General features: G+C 44.3%; 1 protein-coding gene across 1 annotated transcript; it reads left to right on the forward strand.

The window, feature by feature from the left end:
- Positions 1–302: 302 nt before the first annotated feature.
- Positions 303–14,031, forward strand: LOC132344758 (ATP-binding cassette sub-family C member 4). The gene is made up of 3 exons (XM_059884446.1): positions 303–521; positions 10,558–10,668; positions 11,203–14,031. Exons 1-3 carry the CDS (start codon positions 448–450, stop codon positions 11,375–11,377), a joined length of 360 nt encoding a protein of 119 aa, XP_059740429.1. The 5' UTR covers positions 303–447; the 3' UTR covers positions 11,378–14,031.
- The last annotated feature ends 6,114 nt before the right edge of the window (positions 14,032–20,145 follow it).

Below are 20,145 nucleotides of genomic sequence, written 5' to 3' on the forward strand. Positions count from 1 at the left end.
GGCTCAGAGCAGGAACTTCCGCAGAGTTTGCAGCCAGTTGCGTTCCTGGGAGCTGGGCTGGTTGTGCCCCGCAGTCAGCCTGCTGCCTTTATCAAAGAGCTGATAACTTTGCCTCCCACCTGCGTGAGGCTTCTGGAAGCATCTACCTGGCTGTCTCTTGGTCCTGCAGTCCCACACGTGGCGCACTGTCTCTATCCTATGCCTGTGGCAACACCTGCACAGAAAGGGTGCCTCAGAGGTGGACCCTGGAGGCTGCTCAGTCTTGGGAGGCAGACCTGGTGCACAAAGGGTGGTCCACTCTCAGAAGCAGGTGTTCTCAGGCTCCGGCCCAGTGGACCTGTGAGGCAGCCAGTCTCCAGCATCCCCACCGGTGCCTCCAGGAGCAGCAGGAGCCCCACCGCCGCCTGAGCAGGGAGACCCTGGTCTGTGTCCACCTTGGCCGGCAAGATGCTGCCTGTGTCCGCGGAGGTGAAGACCAGCCCAGTGCAGAAGGCAAACTTCTGCTCGCGCCTGTTTGTCTGGTGAGTGCCCTGTCTGAGCTGTGACATTCCACTGCGGGGCAAGCCTGACACTGTCGGCTTCTGTTGGGGACCAAGGGACAAGGCGAGGGAGCATGCCTGGGTGCCTGGGGCCGGTGGGGTTGGGACGTTGGGAGGGGTAGGGTTGGGAGGGGTACCAAGGAACCTGGTGTCAGGGGAACTGAGTCTCCCTGCCTTGCTGCTCTCCATCCAGCCAGCCCTGGAGCCTGAGAGCTGATGCAGCAGGAGCAGAAGGCAAGGAGGTTGCTCAGGGGGAGTAACTGCCCAGCAGGAGAAGGGACTGGGCTCCCTACTCTCCACCTTATCCAGTGGCCTCAGAACCATTCAGGAATTCGCTGTCAGTTCTGAAATAAGCTGCAACTCCCCCCGGCCCCCCCAAGAAAGCAGCTTGTGAACAATTTTCTTTATCTATTTAGTGCCCTGCATCTTTGCCATCTTCCAATAACGTCCCCACCTTTTCCCAAGTTCCTTAGGTGAACATCTGAGTTCCAACTGCCCTGGGGCTCCCTCTTTCCCCCTGTCTATGACCATGTATTTCTTTCTGTCCCTCCTTCACTTCCTGTGTGGTCCTGTATGTCCCGGTACCTAGTTTTGGCCAATTTCATGCGTGTACAAAACACTATTGTTTTGTATGAAATGAATGGAGACGTTATTCTGGAACATGTGTTGCTTTTGCCTGGGGCACATGGCCAGGAGTAGAGTATGTATTTGACCACAGCCCCTGGCCCTATTGTGAATGTCTCCACTTCTACCTTTGAGAACCAAACCCTGGGGATGGGGTCCCTGAAACCTGTGGCGTCTTATCCAGATCTCTATCCTTCAGAGAAGCAGTGCACAGTCTTGATGCAGGTGGTCCTGCCCAGGAGTCCTTTGGTCCTGAAACCACTGACAGGTCCATGAGCTGGGAGGAAACACAGAGATGAAAAGCACTGCAGAGAGTTAAAGCTCTTAACTGAAGTCTTCATCTAACAGCTGGGACTACAGATATGCAGGCCTGAACCTTTGGATTTTAATCCCACTTGGGTGATTATTAGGTCTTAAAGATAACCCATTTATCTTTTCCACAAATTCTGATACTTCTTTTATTGGACAGCCTAGGGGATCCCCAGGGGGATGGCAGCTCCTATGCTTGTTTTGATGGTGGTGTATTCATTGCATGTAGCTACATCCCTTGGCTATTTGATCACCCTTTAGGAAAGAAGGACCTAGAAGAAGGAATATGTGTGTGGTTACCATAAATAATAGCAAAGTAGACAAATGTCTCTTTAACGTCAAGTAAGGCAAGAAACTCTCAAAGCACATTCTGTTTGTTGACTTTGAAAATGTATGTGCATAGAAATGGAAGGTGAAGACTTCCAGTTTCATTGGCACCCATTTCCAGTTTTCCTGCTGGGGAGGAAGGAGCTATTACCTCTTATTTCATGCTTGAAGACTCTGAAGCATAGAGGTTGAGTAAGTTGCTTACCATCACACAGCTTGTAAGTGGTGGAGTGGGATCTCAAACCAGGAAGTCTGGTTCTGGGGTCTGTGTTTCTTGTGTATGTAACTGTTGTGCTTGTCATGGAATTGGTTGCCTGGAATTGTGCCAGGGGCCTAGCCCAGGATGAGACCCCTTATCATGATGGGGAGGTTCTTTCTCCCTCAGAGTCCCACAACCAATAAGTAAACTGATGGTGTGACTGGTAGAGCACAAGCTTTGCTCAGTGACCAAAGAATGGAAAAGCGGAGACTTAGTTTGCAAGTCAACCTCTCAGTCCAACTAGGTATATAGGAGGGTTGAAGTAAAAAAGACGGGAATCAGGTTAAGAGAGGGAGGAATATTCATGGCTTACCCAAAAATGCAGTGTGATTTGGACCTGAAATTAAGGTAGCACTCCTTTTTAGTCCTTGTATGAGCTCTTTGGTTTGTTGTCATAGCCATTGTCAACTTTAGTGGTCCTGGTTGGTGTGTAATTTATCATGCTTATATATTACAGTGGATGCATAATGAGGCTCTGTGTCTACTAGATGTTCGAGCTTCTGCCATTTGGGTCCTACCTAGTTCTAATCAGTTCTTATTTTTTTCTTTCCTTTTGTGATTGAGCCTGAAACTCAGATAAGAGCAGTTGGTTTCCATTCGAGGGAGGGACAGGGATATATTTCTGGGTTATCAGCCTTTCCTTTTTACTGCTCCTTATTACTGAAGGACTCTGAAGGGGCAAAGGTTCATCTTCTGATCTTGCTACCTGCTAAGCATAGGCATTGTCACATACTGAGTTCAGTTCAGTTCGGTTGCTCAAAGTGTCTGACTCTATGTGATCCCATGTACTGCAGCACGCCAGGTTTCCTTGTCCATTGTGAACTCCTGGAGCTTGCTCAAACTCAATGTCCATTGAGATGGTGATGCCGTTCAAATATCTCATCCTCTGTCATCCCCTTCTCCTCCCGCCTTAAATCTTTCCCAGCATCAGGGTCTTATCCAATGACTCAGTTCTTTGCATCAGGTGGCCAAAGAATTTGTCCTTCCAATGAAAATCCAGGAAAGATTTTGTTTAGGATTGACTGGATGGATCTCCTTGCACTCCATGAGTCTTCTCCAAAACATAGTTCAAAAGCATCAACTCTTTGGTGCTCAGTTTTCTTTATAGTCCAAACCTCACATCCATTCATGACTACTGGAAAAGCCATAGCTTTGACTATACAGATCTTTGTCAGCAGAGTAATGTCTCTGCTTTTTAATATGCTGTCTAGGATGGCCATAACTTTTCTTCCAAGGATCAAGTGTCTTTTAATTCATGGCTGCAGTCACCATCTACAGTCATTTTGAAGCCTCCAAAATAAAGTCTGTCACTGTTTCCATGTTTCCCCATCTATTTGCCATGAAAAGGAGTATGTCAAGGCTGTATATTGTCACCCTACTTATTTAACTTATATGCAGAGTACATCATGAGAAACGCTGGACTGGAAGAAACACAAGCTGGAATCAAGATTGCCAGGAGAAATATCAGTAACCTCAGATATGCAGATGACACCACCCTTATAGCAGAAAGTTAAGAGGAACTAAAAAGCCTCTTGATGAAAGTGAAAGTGGAGAGTGAAAAAGTTGGCTTAAAGCTCAACATTCAGAAAACGAAGATCATGGCATCCGGTCCCATCACTTCATGGGAAATAGACGGGGAAACAGTGGAAACAGTGTCAGACTTTATTTTTCTGGGCTCCAAAATCACTGCAGATGGTGACTGCAGCCATGAAATTAAAAGACGCTTACTCCTTGGAAGGAAAGTTATGTCCAACCTAGATAGCATATTCAAAAGCAGAGACATCACTTTGCAAACAAAGGTCCATCTAGTCAAGGCTATGCATAGTTTTTCCTATGGTCATGTATGGATGTGAGAGTTGGACTGTGAAGAAGGCTGAGCACCGAAGAATTGATGTGTTTGAACTGTGGTGTTGGAGAAGACTCTTGAGAGTCCCTTGGCCTGCAAGGAGATCCAACCAGTCCATTCTGAAGGAGATCAGCCCTGGGATTTCTTTGGAAGGAATGATGCTAAAGCTGAAACTCCAGTACTTTGGCCACTTCATGTGAAGAGTTGACTCATTGGAAAATACTCTGATGCTGGGAGGGATTGGGGGCAGGAGGAGAAGGGGACGACAGAGGATGAGATGGCTGGATGGCATCACTGACTCGATGGACGTGAGTCTGAGTGAACTCCGGGAGTTGGTGATGGACAGGGAGGCCTGGCGTGCTGCGATTCATGGGGTCGCAAAGAGTCGAACATGACTGAGCAACTGAACTGAACTGAACTGAACTGTTCGGACCAGATGCATGATCTTCATCTTTTGAATGTTAAGTTTTATGCCAGCTTTTTTCACTCTCCTCTTTCACCATCATTGAGAGGCTCTTTAGCTTTTCTTTTCTTTCTGCCATCCATTCAGTCAGTCAGTTCAGTTGCTCAGTCGTGTCCAACTCTTTGCGACACCATGAACCACAGCACACCAGGCTGCCCTGTCCATCACCAACTCCCGGAGTTTATCCCAAACTCATGTCCATTGAGTTGGTAATGCCATCTAACCATTTCATCCTCTGTCATCCCCTTCTCCTCCTGCCTGTAATCTTTACCAACATCAGGGTCTTTTCAGATGAGTCAGCTTTTTGTATCAGGTGACCAAAATATTGGAGTTTCAGCTTCAACATCAGTCCTTCCAATGAACACCCAGGACTGATTTCCTTTAGGATGGACCTGTTGGATCTTCTTACAATCCAAGGGACTCTCAAGAGTCTTCTCCAACACCACAGTTCAAAAACACCAGTTCTTCTGCACTCAGCTTTCTTTATAGTCCAACTATCACATCCATACATAACTACTGGAAAAACCATAGCCTTGACTAGATCAACCTTTGTTGACAAAGTAATGTCTCTGCTTTGTAATATGCTGTCTAGGTTGGTCATAACTTTGTGGCAGCAATTACCATCTGAAGTGATTTTGGAGCCAAAAAAAGTAAAGTCAGCCACTGTTTCCACTGTTTCCCCATCTATTTGTCATGAAGTGATGGGACCGGATGCCATGATCTTCGTTTTCTGAATGTTGAGCTTTAGGCCAACTCTTTCACTCTCCTCTTTCACTTTAATCAAGACACTTTTTAGTTCTTCTTCACCTTCTGCCACAAGGGTGGTGTCATCTGCATATCTGAGGTTATCGACATTTCTCCTGGCAATCTTGATTCTAGTTTGTGCTTCATCCAGCCCAGGCTTTCTCATGATGTACTCTGCATATAAGTTAAATAAGCAGGATGACAACATACAGCCTTGACGTACTCCTTTTCCTATTTGGAACCAGTCTATTCCATGTCCAGTTCTAACTGTTGCTTCCTGAACTGCATACAGGTTTCTCAAGAGGCAGGTTAGGTGATCTGGTAGTCCCATCTCTTGAAGAATTTTCCACAATTTATTGTGATTCACACAGTCAAAGGCTTTGGCATGGTCAATAAAGCAGAAATAGATGTTTTTTTCTGGAATTCTACAAACTTGCCATACTCCTCTCTCCAATCTCTTTTTCCATGTCCAGTTTTAACTGTTGCTTCCTGACCTGCATACAGATTTCTCAGGAGGCAGGTCAAGTTGTCTGGTATTCCTGTCTCTTGAGGAATTTTCCACAGTTTGTTGTGATCCACACAGTCAAAGACTTAGCAATAGTCAATAAATCAGAAGTAGATGTTTTTTGTAATTCTCTGGCTTTTTCTGTGATCCAACAGATGTTGGTAATTTGATTCTGGTTCCTCTGCCTTTTCTAAATCCAGCTTTAACATCTGGAAGTTCATGGTTCACGTACTATTGGATAATTTTGAGTATTACTTTGCTAGTGTGTGAGATGAATGCAATTATGTGGTACTTTGAACATTCTTTGAAATTGCCTTTCTTTGGGATTAATGAAAACTGAAATTTTCCAGTCCTGTGGCCACTGCTCAGTTTTCCAAATTTGCTGGCATATTGAATGTAGCAATTTAAAAGCATCATCTTTTAGGATTTGAAATACCTCAGCTAGAATTCCATCAACTCCACTACCTTTGTTCGTAGTGATGCTTCCCAAGGGCTTATTTGCCTTCATGTTCCAGGATGTCTGGCTGTTGTCCACTGATTATACCACCGTTGTTATCTGTGTCATGAAGACCTTTTTTGTATAGTTCTTCTGTGTATTCTTGCCACCTCTTCTTAGTATCTTCTGCTTCTGTTACATTCATAACATTTCTGTCCTTTATTGTGTCCATCTTTGCATGAAATTTTCCCTTGGTTTCACTAATTTTCTTGAAGAGATCTCTAGTCTTTCCCATTCTAATATTTTCCTCATTTCTTTGCCTTGATCACTAGGAAGGCTTTCATATCTCTCCTTGCTATTCTTTGGAAGTCTGCATTCAGATGGGTATATCTTTGCTTTTCTTCTTTGCCTTTCTCTTATCTTCTTTTCTCAGCTATTTGTAAGGCCTCCTCAGACAACCATTTTGCCTTTTTGCATTTCTTTTTCTTGGGGATGGTCTTGATCACTGCCTCCTGTACAATGTCACTTATCTCTGTCCATAGACCTTCAGGAACTCTGCTATCAGATATAATCCCTTGAATCTATTGTCACTTCCACTCTATAATCATAAGGTATTTGATTTAGGTCATATCTGAATGGTCTAGTGGCTTTCCTTACTTTTTTCAATTTAAGACTGAATTTTTCACTAAGGAGTTCATGATCTGAACAGTCAGCTCCTGGTCTTGTTTTTGCTGACTGTATAGAGTGTCTCCATCTTCAGCTGCAAAGAATATACTCAATCTGATTTTGGTATTGACTATCTGATGATGTTCATGTGTAGTCTTTTCTTGTTTTGTTGGAAGAGGGTGTTTGCTATGACCAGTACATTCTCTTGGCAAAAATTTGTTTGCCTTTGCCCTGCTTCATTTTGTATTCCAAGGTCAAATTTGCCTGTTATTCCAGGTATCTCTTGACTTCCTACTTTTGCATTTCAGTCCCCATGATGAAAAGGATATCTTTTTTGGGGTGTTAGTTCTAGAAGGTCTTGTAGGTCTTCATAGAACCATTGAACTTGAGCTTCTTTGGCATTACTGGTTGGGGCATAGACTTGGATTACCATGATATTGAATAGTTTGCCTTGGAAACAAACAGAGAGCATTTTGTCATTTTTGAGATTGCACCCAAGTACTGCATTTTGGACTCTTTTGTTGACTATGATGGCTACTCCATTTCTTCTAAGGGATTCTTGCCCACAGTGGTAGATATAATGGTCATCTGAGTTAAATTCACCCTTTTCACCCCATTTTAGTTCACTGATTCCTAAAATATCGATGTTGACTCTTGGCATCGCCTGCTTGACCACTTCCAATTTACCTTGATTCACGGACGTAACATTCCATGTTCCTATGCAATATTGTTCTTACAGCATCGAACTTTATTTCCATCACCAGTCACATCCACAACTGGGTGTTGTTTTTGCTTTGGGTTAGAGGAGCTGATTTCTCCTGATTCCACCAAAATGAATCTGACTGTCACCAGGCTAGAGTCCCAATTGTTCATAGCCTTGGGTAAAGACCATCTGCCACTTGGTTGTCTCAGTTCTCTAAGAGATAAAACTAATGAGACAATTGAAGAATCATGGGCTGAAGAGCCAGAAAAGGAGAATAAATGTAAGGGGTTCTAAGAATGGCCTTAGAAGCCCAGGGAAGCTGGGGAACCTTCTTTTGTTCCTGTCACAATTTGTTCAGCCAGGCCCTTCTGTTTTGAGTATTTGGCCAAGTGACCTTTTCTCTATTAAAGAAGAATTTTTATTGGAGTATAGTTGATTTACAGTGTTGTGTTAGTTTTAGGAGTACAGCAAAGTAAATCAATAGACATATATCCACTATTTTTAAAAGGTTCTTTTCTTTAAAAAAAGATAAAAGCTATTACAGAGTATTAAGTAGAGTTCCCTCTGCTACACAGTAGGTTCTTATCAGTTATGTCTTTTATATATAGTTCCCTGGTGACTCAGACTGTAAAGAATCCGCCTGCAGTGCAGGAGACCTGGCTTAGATCCCTGGGTTGGGAAGATCCACTGAGGAGAGCATGGCAACCCACTCAGGTATTCTTGCCTGGAGAATTCCCATGGGCAGAGAAGCCTGGCAGGCTGCAGTTCATGGGGTTGCAAAGAATTGGATACGTATATAGTAGTTTATGTATGTCGATCTGAGTCTCTCAATTTGTCCCTTCCTCCCTCCCTCGCTGGTAACCATAAGTTCATTTTCTACATCTGTAACTCTGTTTCTCTTTGGTAGATAAGTTCATTTATACTGCTTTTTAAGATTTCGTGTATAAGTGATACCGTATGATATTTGTCTTTGTCTGTAGGCAGTTTTCTCTGGCAATTGGGATGTGCTCTTTTCTATCTAACCACAAGTGTTAACATAAAAACAGCAGGAAATGGTTGGGGCACAAATTCCCCCTTGATCAGCCAGCAGGTAGTCAAGAGCTTTGCAGTGGTCAAGTGTCATGTGGGCCAGAGGGTCTAGTGAAGATTTTGTCATTCTAAGGTTAGAACTGGGTTCTCTACTTACCTAGGCCAGTCTCTGACTTTTTTAATTTCTTTTTTTTATACTTAGGTTATTATAAATTCTTTCTCATGCTAGGCTCACCAGGGATCCTACAAGAGTGACAACTGCTATTACCAGTCCAGCTCCCCTCCTGACTAGATGAATGGCCCCCTTTGATTCACAGGTTGTGCGAGTGTAATTAAAATCTGAATGTAACCTTGATCTGGGTGTGAACCACATATAGCCCAGTGTCCCCTGGTAGTTTTCTTGGAGACGGTTGATGGCCCAACATGGGTGGCCCTTGCTACAAGGTCCTCAAGGAACAAACATCCCTCAGGGGCACACACACGGTCTTTGAATTTTATTGAGTCTTGTTTAGGCTCATGGTGGTGCCCTTCCATCCAGGGTACTTGCTCATGGCCAGGCCCCTCCATGTTTGATATGATCCTATCCCCAGAGCCCTTAAGCATGGTAATTATCTAGAGTCGGCCATGCCTGTAGGTGGAGGGCTCATAGTAAATGGTTGGTTGGACCCCCAGAAAACAGGGATTTGACTAACACTTATGTCTTTGCAGCGGTGTGGTGGCAGTGGGGGCAACCTTGATGTCCCTGGGCAGAAACCTGGGCATGGTGGAATTAAACTGTAGTTTGGTGATATTGTCAGCTAAAGTTCCCTGAAAGTCTGGTGAGCAATATTTATTCCCCAACTGAGGCTGATGGTGACAGATCCAACAATCAGTAAAATTCCAGCCCTTTTGGATGTTTGAATGTTACTTTTAAAAATAAATGAATTTTCCTGAGAGTGATACCGAGGAGGACCATAAGAAGAATCAATCGCATTTTAGTTGGGAAGCTATTACTTATCTTGAGGTTGTCTTCAGAAGGTTGGGTTCAGAAAGAGGCTCACATGAGTGTTCTGGCTGAGGGGAGTCTGACAGGACTGTAAGTAGTTCCGGGTCCAGAGCCTGTTAGACTCAGGGTGTTGTGTCCATAAGATAACTCCCTGTAAAAACTTCTCTGTGTTGACAACTGATCTAAGGAGACCTTGAGACCTCAAGTTTGCAACTTCTTTGAATATTACTGGTGCTAAGACACTTCAGTCATGTCCGACTGTGACCCCATGGACTGGAGCCCACCATGCTCCCCTGTCCATGGGATTTTCTAGGTTTGAACACTGAAGTGGGTCGCCATTTCCTTCTCCAGGGAATCTTCCCAACCTGGGGATCGAATCAGCATCTCTTACATCTCCTGCTTTAGCAGACGGATTCTTTACCACTAGCGCATGTAGGGGAGAAGGCAATGGCAACCCACTCCAGTACTCTTGCCTGGAAAAGCCCATGGATGGAGGGGCCTGGTGGGCTGCAGTCCATGAGGTCGCTAGGAGTCGGACATGACTGAGCGACTTCACTTTCACTTTTCACTTTCATGCATTGGAGAAGGAAATGGCAACCCACTCCAGTGTTCTTGCCTGGAGAATCCCAGGGACAGGGGAGCCTGGTGGGCTGCCTTCTATGGGGTCACACAGAGTCGGACACGACTGAAGCGACTTAGCAGCAGCAGCAGCAGCACATGTAGGTATCCTTCAATCTGATACATTTCAGAAGATTTAAGTCCTCAGGAATACAGGAACATATCTGCAGCCTTACCCACAATGGCCATTCAGCTCTATTCTGCATGCCTGACCCACTGTTACTTTATTTGATTTCTAAACATTTTTTTTTCTTGATAATTAAAGCAGATGTACAATGTATATTCAGTAGGCCACAAAAAGGCTGCTTTAATTATGTAATATATAAGCCAGCATGACTTTCCTATACCTAGAATGTATGTGTGTTTGTAAGCATATATCTAATTTTCCCCATATCTTTATATATTTAAAATGTATACTTTTTTTTAACAATGTCCATGAATGTAGGTTTCTAATTAGAGATGTGTAATTTGGATATATTTCACTCTCCTTTTAATTTTTAACAGGTGGCTAAACCCCTTGCTTAAAATTGGTCACAAACGGAAATTAGAACCAGATGACATGTACTCGGTGCTTCCAGAAGATCGCTCCCAGCACCTCGGAGAAGAGCTGCAAGGGTGAGCACAGACATCAGGGAGAAGGGGAGAAAGAGTGAGAATTTCCACGTGGGGCTAAAGGTTTGAGGGAGGCTTTGCCTTCCTCTGGGTTCTTCTGAGACTCCTCTCCTGACACTGCATGCTCAGCCACTCAGTTGACCCTGGGCTTAGCCCACTTTGGAGGCCTGCGTTCCCTGTGCATCTGTGGGCATGGAGGGAGCCCACAGCCACGGCCCTGGAGGCCGAGCTCTATCCCCGTAGGTGGGGTCCCTGGAGGAGGGAGTCTGCCCACCTGAGCTGCTTGTGACCTGTGAATCCAGCAAATCTTGGCAGGAACTTGTTTCCAGAATCTGGAACTTTTGCCTCAAGGCCTGTTTCTCTGGTGCTTCAGAGTCTGCACTGCTTATCTTTTAGGAGCCCTCTGAGCAGTTAGCCAGCATCTATGGGGCAGCCATAGGGTGCCTTGTAGTGAAGGCTTATCTTCCCCTCTGTCCCTCTCCCATTTTCCCTTTGGTGGACACGCTGTTCTTTACTGTGCTTTGTTTTGTATCACAGGTACTGGGATCAAGAAGTGAAGAGAGCCCAGAAGGATGCACAGGAGCCTTCCTTAATGAAAGCAGTCATAAAGTGTTACTGGAAATCCTATTTAATTTGGGGAATGTTTACATTTCTGGAGGTAAAAGATTTTCATACTGTGCACTGCTTTTTGGTGTATGTGTCTCTGTACTGAGGTGGAAGGGACCAGTGGGGAGAGCCAGTGGTCTAAGGTCTGAGGATAAACACTCATGGAAACATGATAGAGCTCAGAGGTTGTATTCATCTTTAGAATGGCGAGAACTGGACTCCAGGGGTTACTGTTCTTTTAACTGGTTAAAGAGTGTTGTGGAAAGATGGCCTTGAAATAAAAGACATTTTATATTATGGTAGAAAGTTCCTGGTGTTCAGTATAAAGGCTGACTGATCTTTGACCAAAAGAAGATTCCAACAGCCTCAGGCAATATGTGCCCTGTGATTTAGAGGAAGGTAATTTGGACCTGAGCCCAGAATAAAGTACCTTTTATGGTGCTTTGTTATAGTTTAACAAGGTAAAAATTATTACCTTGACCAGGTCACATCTGATAAATGCTTTTCTAAGAAGATATCATCGCCTTTCCTCTTCCAGGGGAACAGAACCCAGCATCTGGACCATAGCTGCCCAGAACTTCTAAGAGCACACCTTTCCCCAGGCTGCCCCTTCCCCGTGGGCTGGAACTGTGAGCAAAGCCCCCGTGGGGAGGAGCTCCAGCTTCACCGTGAATTCTGTGCACCCTCCACGCTGCTTTCTTTCCCTGGTTGTGGGAGCAGATTCCTGGTTGAAGGGGGATCCTGGTATCCTGGCATTGGCAGAGGGTGTAGGAGGGAATGTGCAGGGCAAACCAGAGGCAGAAAGCTGTGAGGTCAGTGACCCCTGTGACCCTGAAATGCTGGGTCAAGATCCCCCAGAGGACAATCCACCTGGGGACAAGTGCCGTCAGCCGCCCTGTTCTGGCTGAGCCTGCTGGGGGTCTGCTGCAGAGCCCCCTGGGGGGCTCGTGTTCTCCATGGTCCCTTAGTGCTGCCTTAGGGACACGGGCGGCGTGTGAGTGTGTGAGAGCAGGACGGGTGGAAGATGCAGGTGCTGTGAAAGGGATGGAGGAGGTGGAGAAGGTGTGAGCTGTCCTCAGTCCACTGTGTTGGGGGTGTGGTGGGTGGGCCAGGTGGTTTACAGGTGGGAGGCATGGCTCTTGTTTAAAGGCTGCGCTGGACTGAAGGGCACTGTGGGCAGTGGGCAGCTGGGCAGCTGGGCAGGTGAAGTCCACCCCACACAACTGGAGAGACCAGAGAATCCGTCAGCTCCCAGGTGACTGGATGGCCCTGGGGGATGGAGTTCTCACTGATTTCAGAAGAGGATTGGCCATTGTGCCAGAGGGTGGGACAGGTATGTGGGGCAGGGTGCCGCCTTTGAGAGGGCACTGACCACCTAGCTACTGCAGTGCCCTGTGAAGGACAGGAGTGGGAGAGGGAGCAGGAGCCCGTCAGGCTGCCCCAGCCCTTCTTTGTCCCGTGTGCAGCTGTCCCAGTCATGGAATTTCCGCATAGTCACAGTAAGTCTGTTTGAAATACGCAGGTGGCAAGCTGGTGTGGCCTGTTTGTGCAGGATTTCCTGACCTCAGACAGCAGAGCTCTCATGAATTCTTATCAGGAAACCCTGGGGCCTCAGTGTCTGCCTGTGGCTCATGCCAGGTGCCTGGTTGGATGAGTGGCCTCAGGGTTTAATGCTGGATCATATCCTGGAGCAGGTCTCTTTCTGCTGTCCCTGGTTCTCTAGTTTCTCTTTGGTACAAGATGCAAAAGAGTCTTAAAGTCAGGTGGGTTCAAAGCAGAGCCCATGTGGCTGGGTTTGAACTGAGCTACTGGTTTTTCTTGCTGTTCTGGGCTGTTAGCCCCTTGAGTGGGGTCACTAAGCCTTGGATGGATCCCATTCTAATATGAGTTCTGGATCTTGGCTGTGGCAGCTCATGGGAGAAACAGACATAGAGAGAGAGGCCACAGGATCTGGGGTTCTTCCTGAGATGGAATCCTCCCCACTGTGGTGCTGGGAGTGTTGATTTCAAAGTTGTCCAGCCCCATTAATACTTCCTCCTGGGGTCCAGGAAGGCCAGGCCTGGGGCTGCATAACGTGCAACTGGTAGAGCCCTGGGCCCTTTCAGGAGGTTGGTCTCTGGGTGGTCATGGCGGAGAAGTGGGGAGTTTAAATTTAGGGGCTCATCTGTGTGGCAGTACTGCTAGTACTAGTAGCAGTGCTAGTTAGTTAAATAATTGATTTTATGAAGCAACTTCCTGTGTTGTGATCAATCTATACTGCTTGTTACTCTTTATATTTTAGATGGTGGAAGATCTAAACTCAGCCCAGGATTTTCTAAAACACAAACATGTTTCCTTTTTGATCTCCGGCCCTCTTTTAATCCCTCAGGTGCACAGAATGCCCTGTGGATCATCTATGATCCCAAGAACTGCGGTCTTTCCACCCACAGCATGAGCAGGGCCTCCCAGGTACTCCTGGCAGCCCCAGTGGGAGAAAGCAGGGTGATGCCAGTCCAGAGTGAGGCTTTTAGGGTTTTAGGATTTTGAGATATGAAAACCTCTGTCCTATGAGAAGGGCTTCCCTTGTGGCTCAGCTGGTAAGGAATCTGCCTGAAATGAGGGAGACCTGGGTTTGATCCCGGGGTTGGGAACATCCCCTGGACAAGGGAAAGGCTACCCACTCCAGTTTTCTGGCCTGGAGAATTCCATGGGCTGTCCTTTGAGAACTGAGGAGTATCTCTACCCCTCAGAGAAATAAGTACCAGGCTGTGGAGCACTTGCCAGTCACCCCTAATAAGAACAGAACAGCCGGAGCGCTCCCAGCACCCCTGGCCCCTGTGTGCACATCCACGGTACTGTGGGTGGGGAGGACAGGTCTCTGCCTGCCCAGGGCCCTCAGGGTGGAGAGGAGGAGCCTGAAGCCTCTGCCTGGGCCTGAGTCACAGAGACCACCTCCCCAGGTCATCAGTGCTTCTCTCTGAAAGGTGAGGTCTCCATTGCTGCTGTGTAAGTGGGGTGACCTCAGAGAGCCAGAGTGGGTTCACCCAGTCCCTTCCCCTGAGGGGGGAGGTGTTGCTGGGAGTTGTGTCCTTTTCCCAGGACTCTTAGAAGTGGCCCAGCCTTGTCTGGTCACTTGGCCTTTGTTTGAAGCCACTTTTGCTGATGGTCTCTGGTCCAGGTGGAGGCTGTGGGAAGCATGTGTGTGTGTAAATGTTCACTTTGGAGCTCAGCTAATGGGCAGGAAGTAAACAGAATCCTCTGCATCCCACAGTGGGCTTTGTGCCTCGACTCACGGCTGGTTCCCCAAGAGCTGAGTGGTCTTTGCATTTATTTCCCAATCCTTTCTTGCATGTGTCCCTCACTTTGCTCAACCCAGGAGTCTGGGAAGTGTCTGTTGGTGGCAAAGACACTGTGGGCTGACAGCAACCACTGAGGACCACACAGCAAGGGAGAGAAGGAGGGGGCCTTGAGCCAAGCAGAAGGAGACCTGCCGAGCAGACCTGCTGTGTGCGCCCTGCTGGTTCCTAAGAGCATAACATTAGCCATTAGCCATTCAGTTCAGTTCAGTTCAGTCGCTCAGTCGTGTCCAACTCTTTGCGACCCCATGAATCGCAGCATGCCAGGCCTCCCCGTCCATCACCAACTCCCAGAATTTTAGGTGTTAGTAATATCCACAGTGATGACCTTGAGTTATAAATTAGGGTTTTATATCCACTTTTTCTTTTTCTAAGCATATGTAAATTTTTAATGTAAAATTAAAAGAATTTTTTAAAATTGAAGTATGATTGGCTTACAATGTTATATTAGTTTCTGGTATACATCATTAGTGATTTAATATTTTATATAGTACATGATAAGTGTAGTTACCAACTGTCATCATGCAAAATTATTCCAATATTATTGAATATATTTCCTATGTTATGTAATTCCATGATTTACTTATTTTTAAAAGTTTATATATTTATTTTTTGTCCCCAGTCCCCTTTTACTATTTTATAATTGGGAGTTTGTACCTCTTAAGTTCCCTCACCTATTTCACTTGTTTCCTCCACCCCCTTCAATCCATTATCTTTATGTAGTCAGGGAAGTAGGAGACTCTTTTTGAAAGATTGCATTCATAATGGTTAAAAATTGCAGCAATCTGGGTAGAAGTGAAACTTTATAGTCTAGAAAATTTGGTTTTACACATGACTTTTCTCAAGAGTTCTTGTTCCACTGTGGTCTCCTGTGAGGAACAATGAGTTTTCCAAGCCTTTGTGAATCCAGCCTCTGCCATTAAGAATAAATCTCTTACCAGGACTTCTAATAATAAAAGTGATGAGAAACCCTTGTTTTTGTGGTGGTTTCAGAGCACTCTGAGCTGTTGTAACTCATTTAGTTGTCCCAGGAGTCCTCTGAGGGAGGCAAGGCAGGTATTTTCACAGATAAAGACCTGGGGGCCAAAGAGGGCACACAGTGGGCTTGGGGTCCTGTGACTGGCAGGTGGCCGACCTGGTCTCTGAGGCACTGTGCTCTGACTGCTAGACCCCTGTTCTCTGTGTTCTGTCCTTTCCTCCCGCAGCCTCCACTGAGGCTCAGAGCCAAGAGGAGCTGCTTTTCTAGAAACAGCTCTGGCCCCTCTGTCACCTGATTTCTATAGTGTTTTGTTTTGTTTTTTTTTTTCCTTTTTAATTTCCTGTAGATTTTTAAGAACATTTCAAAAATACAAAAATAGAATAGAATGAAAGGGTAACACAACGTGTCACTCCAGAATAGGGCATTCTGGCAGAAAAATTGTTGTGAGTTGGTTGTGTTTTTCAGAAATAGACACAGGAGAAACTCTGAAGACAGAGTAGAAGTTATTCTTCTGAGGGACATTTACTCTGATAAAGGAAATCTCCATTTGTAAAGGTGTCTCCCTCTCTGTACCAGAAAAAGAAGGATGGCTCTAAATCACAGCAGAATCCTGTTGAAGGACAGTCTTCAAGAAGGATGAAATCTGTATAAACACACCCAACCCTGCTGTAGTTTAAGCTGCTTCTCCTGCTAACCTCTCATTGGCGCTCCATCCACCTTTTCTTTTTGTCTTTAGGGGGAGATGGCATTTTAAAGTGGTGGCTTGGGCTATCTCAGGGAGTTACTCAGTTCTTCTTGATATTTCACATGTATATCAGAAATATACATGTTAATAAACTTCTGTTTGATTTTCTCTTGATATTCTGTCACTCATTACAGGGATCCTCAGCTAAGAACTCAGAAGGGTAAAGGGAAATAAGCCCCTATGTCACCCTAAGTCAGCTTCAATAATTGCCATAATGAGCAGTCTTGATTCATCTGAAACTCACCCTCACTTCCCAAGATTCTTTTAAAGAAGTTCCAAGACATCAAATCATTTTTATCCATAAATATTTTAGTATGTATCTTTAAAAGATGTGGAATCTCCCCCCACTAAACATATTTACATTAAACATTATTTTTATAGACTTCCCTTGTGTCTCAGACGGTAAAACATCTGCCTACAATGTGTGAGGCCCAGGTTCAATCCCTGGGTTGGGAAGATTTCCTGGAGAAGAAAATAGCAACTCACTCTGGTATTCTTGCCTGGAAAATCCCATGGTCGGAGGAAGATGGTAGGCTACAGTCCATGGGGTCGCAAAGAGTTGGACATGACTGAGCGCCTTCACTTTCACTTTATTGTTTTATGCATAAATATTAACTTTAATATCATTAGTATCTAGCCAGTGCTCACAGTTGTCTTTTTTCCCCTCTTCTGTTGGAAGAGTATTAAATAAGGTACACTTGGCTGACACAGGTTATTCAGATTGCCTTTCTGTTCCCCTCCACCCCCAAGCCTGTAGGTTGTTTGACCTGTAGAGATTCCCACAGTCTGGATTTGGCTGATCGCATTTCCCCCTGTCTCAATTAACTTGTTCCCCTGGCACCTTAGGTTAGGTGTTTAGGTTCTAGAAGTTCGATATAGCTCATATTGGGATTTTCTTCACCCCTTTCGTTCTATGTAGGAGCTAGGCTTGTATATCCCCCTTATAAGGTATATAACATCTTTTGTGTGTGTGTGTGTGTGTGTGTGTGTGTGTATGATGTTGGAGCTATTCATGATCCTTGCTCAAGGTCCATTAATTTATTAAGGGTTGCAAAGTGGGGATGCTCTAAGCTCTTTAGTTAACACTGAACTATAGTGTTTATAGGGAGAGTAGGGAAAATAATTTTTTCCGTTTTTAAAACCTGTTTTCAAAATGGGGAATTGGTTCTCCTCTAGTGAGGAGAGGGGGCTAGTGAGTTTTCATGGTTGGTTGTTTGGTTTGTGTTTTGTGAATGTCAGTTTGAGCTCATGGATTTAAGCATTTCTGATCTGCTTCAGTCCCATTTTATTTGTTATGCTTATATCAATCTTGGGCCATCTTTGCGGCAGTGGGAGTATATTCAGGTTGGGTCCTAAGTCTTTTGCACACACTCTGGAAGTCTTGGCTATTTTTTTTTTAATGTTCTTTTTTTGCTTGTTTTGGTGTTTTTTGTTTTTTGGGTGTGACAGGATGTTTCTAGCTTCATTTTGTACAGCATTTTCTCAGCCCTGGAATCATCCATTTCTCCAAGCAGCCCTGTCTTCTTTTAGTGTGAAATGGTATTTAAAGACTATAATCTGGATGTTAGAGGGGATATTGCTCTTGCTTATTGTTTCTTGGCTTTTTTTCATTAGACCAAGTTAGAATACATTTTTAAGGTATACAATATGTTTATATGGGTGTTTCCAATCCAAATCAGATACAGGACACTAGGTTTTTTACTTCATCTTATTTTGCTTACATCTGTATCTCTTTTCTTCCCATTATCTATTCTCTTTGTCCCATGTCTAAGCCCAATTCTCAATGATATCAACATAATTATTTATTTGTTTTTACCTTGATAATGTGACTTCTGAAAACATAAAATTTATCTTTTTGCAGTTATTCTGTCTTCACATGGGTGTATCATGCAGAGAATGTGTTTTCAAAATTGTTTTGTTTAAAACCCACTTTTGATAGTTCTTTTTTGTATGGCTCTTTGAACCAACAGGATGGGTAGATATATAGGTAGTTTTTATTTAAATTTACTCTGAAATTTTAGGAATTGCCTTTTCAAAAAATTAGTTCTTTTATAATTTATAAATTCTGTATAATGCTTTCATGATTCCAAAATCAAGACAAGGTCTACTTTTAAAGAAGGCTGATATCCTTGTTAGCTCTATTCTAATTCTCCTTCTCCTTTTAGAGATAACTTTCCCGGGCTAATTTTGAACTCGATCTGTTTATTAATGTTTTTTAAATATGGTTTTTATCTGAAATTTTAGTTTTCCTACCATGCAGAATGAAAAGTTTTCAATTTCAATGCTGTAATCTCTGGACTTGGGTTTTATAAGTTTTTTCTGGAAGCATGAAAAGTGTCATGGGACTCTGGTTAAAACTCTTTTGATCATTGTAACTCCTTCATAGCAGGTCTGTCCGCCATTCCAGGCTCAGATGCAAAGACAATGCTAAAGTGGAGGTTTAGCAGATGCTTACATGGGGTTAGTTTCTGCATCCAGACTCTTCCAGGGAGAGGAATCTTCAGGCTCCACCCTAATCAGTTGAACCTAAACCAGTTTCTGGAGGCTGGACCTCGGGCATCAGAGTGCCCTTATCCCCACCAGGTGATTCTAAGGTGAGTAAGGATTGAAGACCACTGCTGTAAAAGAGGAGTGAAGGTTAGGATATCTAGAATGCTGGTGGGTATGATTTCACAGATTCACTGCTTTTTCTCCTCATCTTTTGGATTTTTCTCAACTCTACTTTAGAACTCCCTCAGTTCTTTTTTTTTTTTTTTTACTTTACAATATGTATTGATTTTGCCATACATCAACATGTATTCTGCCACAGGTGTTACATGTGTTCCCCATCCTGAAACCCTCCTCCACCTGCTTTCCCATACCATCCATCTGGGTCATCCAGTGCAGCAGCCCCAAGCTTCCTGTATCCTGCATCGAACCTGGACTGGCGATTCGTTTCTTATATGATATTATACATGTTTTAATGCCATTCTCCCAAATCATCCCCCATCCCTCTCCCACAGAGTCCAAAAGACTGTTCTATACCTCTGTGTCTCTTGTTGCTGTCTCACATACAGGGTTGTCATTACCATCTTTCTAAATTCCATATATATGGCATTAATATACTGTATTGGTGTTTTTCTTTCTGGCTTACTTCACTCTGTTATAATAGGCTCCAGTTTTATCCACCTCATTAGAACTCCCCCAGTTCTAAAGATTAACTGCCTGTTCAATTTTTCCCTACAAGCTCACTCTTTTCTGCTTATATGTTTCACTCAAGTGTTTTTCTTTGTTAGCTTGCCTTCTATTTTTGTGTGTTTATTTCCATGAATGAGATGTGAGGAAATTGGGTGAGAAATGTTTCAAGTACCTTAACTTGGAGGAGGAATTCTATCCACTGCAGAAGTTCTAGTTTCTAACTGAACCCTGCAAGAAGTTATCCTAAGAAGCAAAAGGTGGGACCCAATATCAGGTGCTTTCAGTGAAGGCTGAATACCAAGGACTCTGTCAAGAAATGGCTTACCACCAGTTTCCCTCGCAGTCCGGTGGTTTAAGACTCCATGTACCCAATGCAGATATGAGGGTTTTTGATCCCTGGACTGGGAACTAAGATTCTGCATACCACAGGGTGTGGCCAAAATAAAAAGTCTGCCTCAGAGACTCAGACTGTCAGATAATCCTGAATAATGGATGTTGCGGTATTAAATTCAGCTCTTTTAAAGATCCTTTATGATTTCAGAGCTGTGAAGAATTCTTGTGAAAGAATAAGAACTATATTCTCAATTGGTTTGTGGAAAGAATATACATGTGGTATAGATTGATGTCAGAGAGGAAAG

The sequence above is a fragment of the Bos taurus genome, unplaced genomic scaffold (assembly GCF_002263795.3).
Source record: "Bos taurus isolate L1 Dominette 01449 registration number 42190680 breed Hereford unplaced genomic scaffold, ARS-UCD2.0 Leftover_ScbfJmS_1899, whole genome shotgun sequence".
NCBI classification, from domain to species: Eukaryota; Metazoa; Chordata; class Mammalia; order Artiodactyla; family Bovidae; genus Bos; species Bos taurus.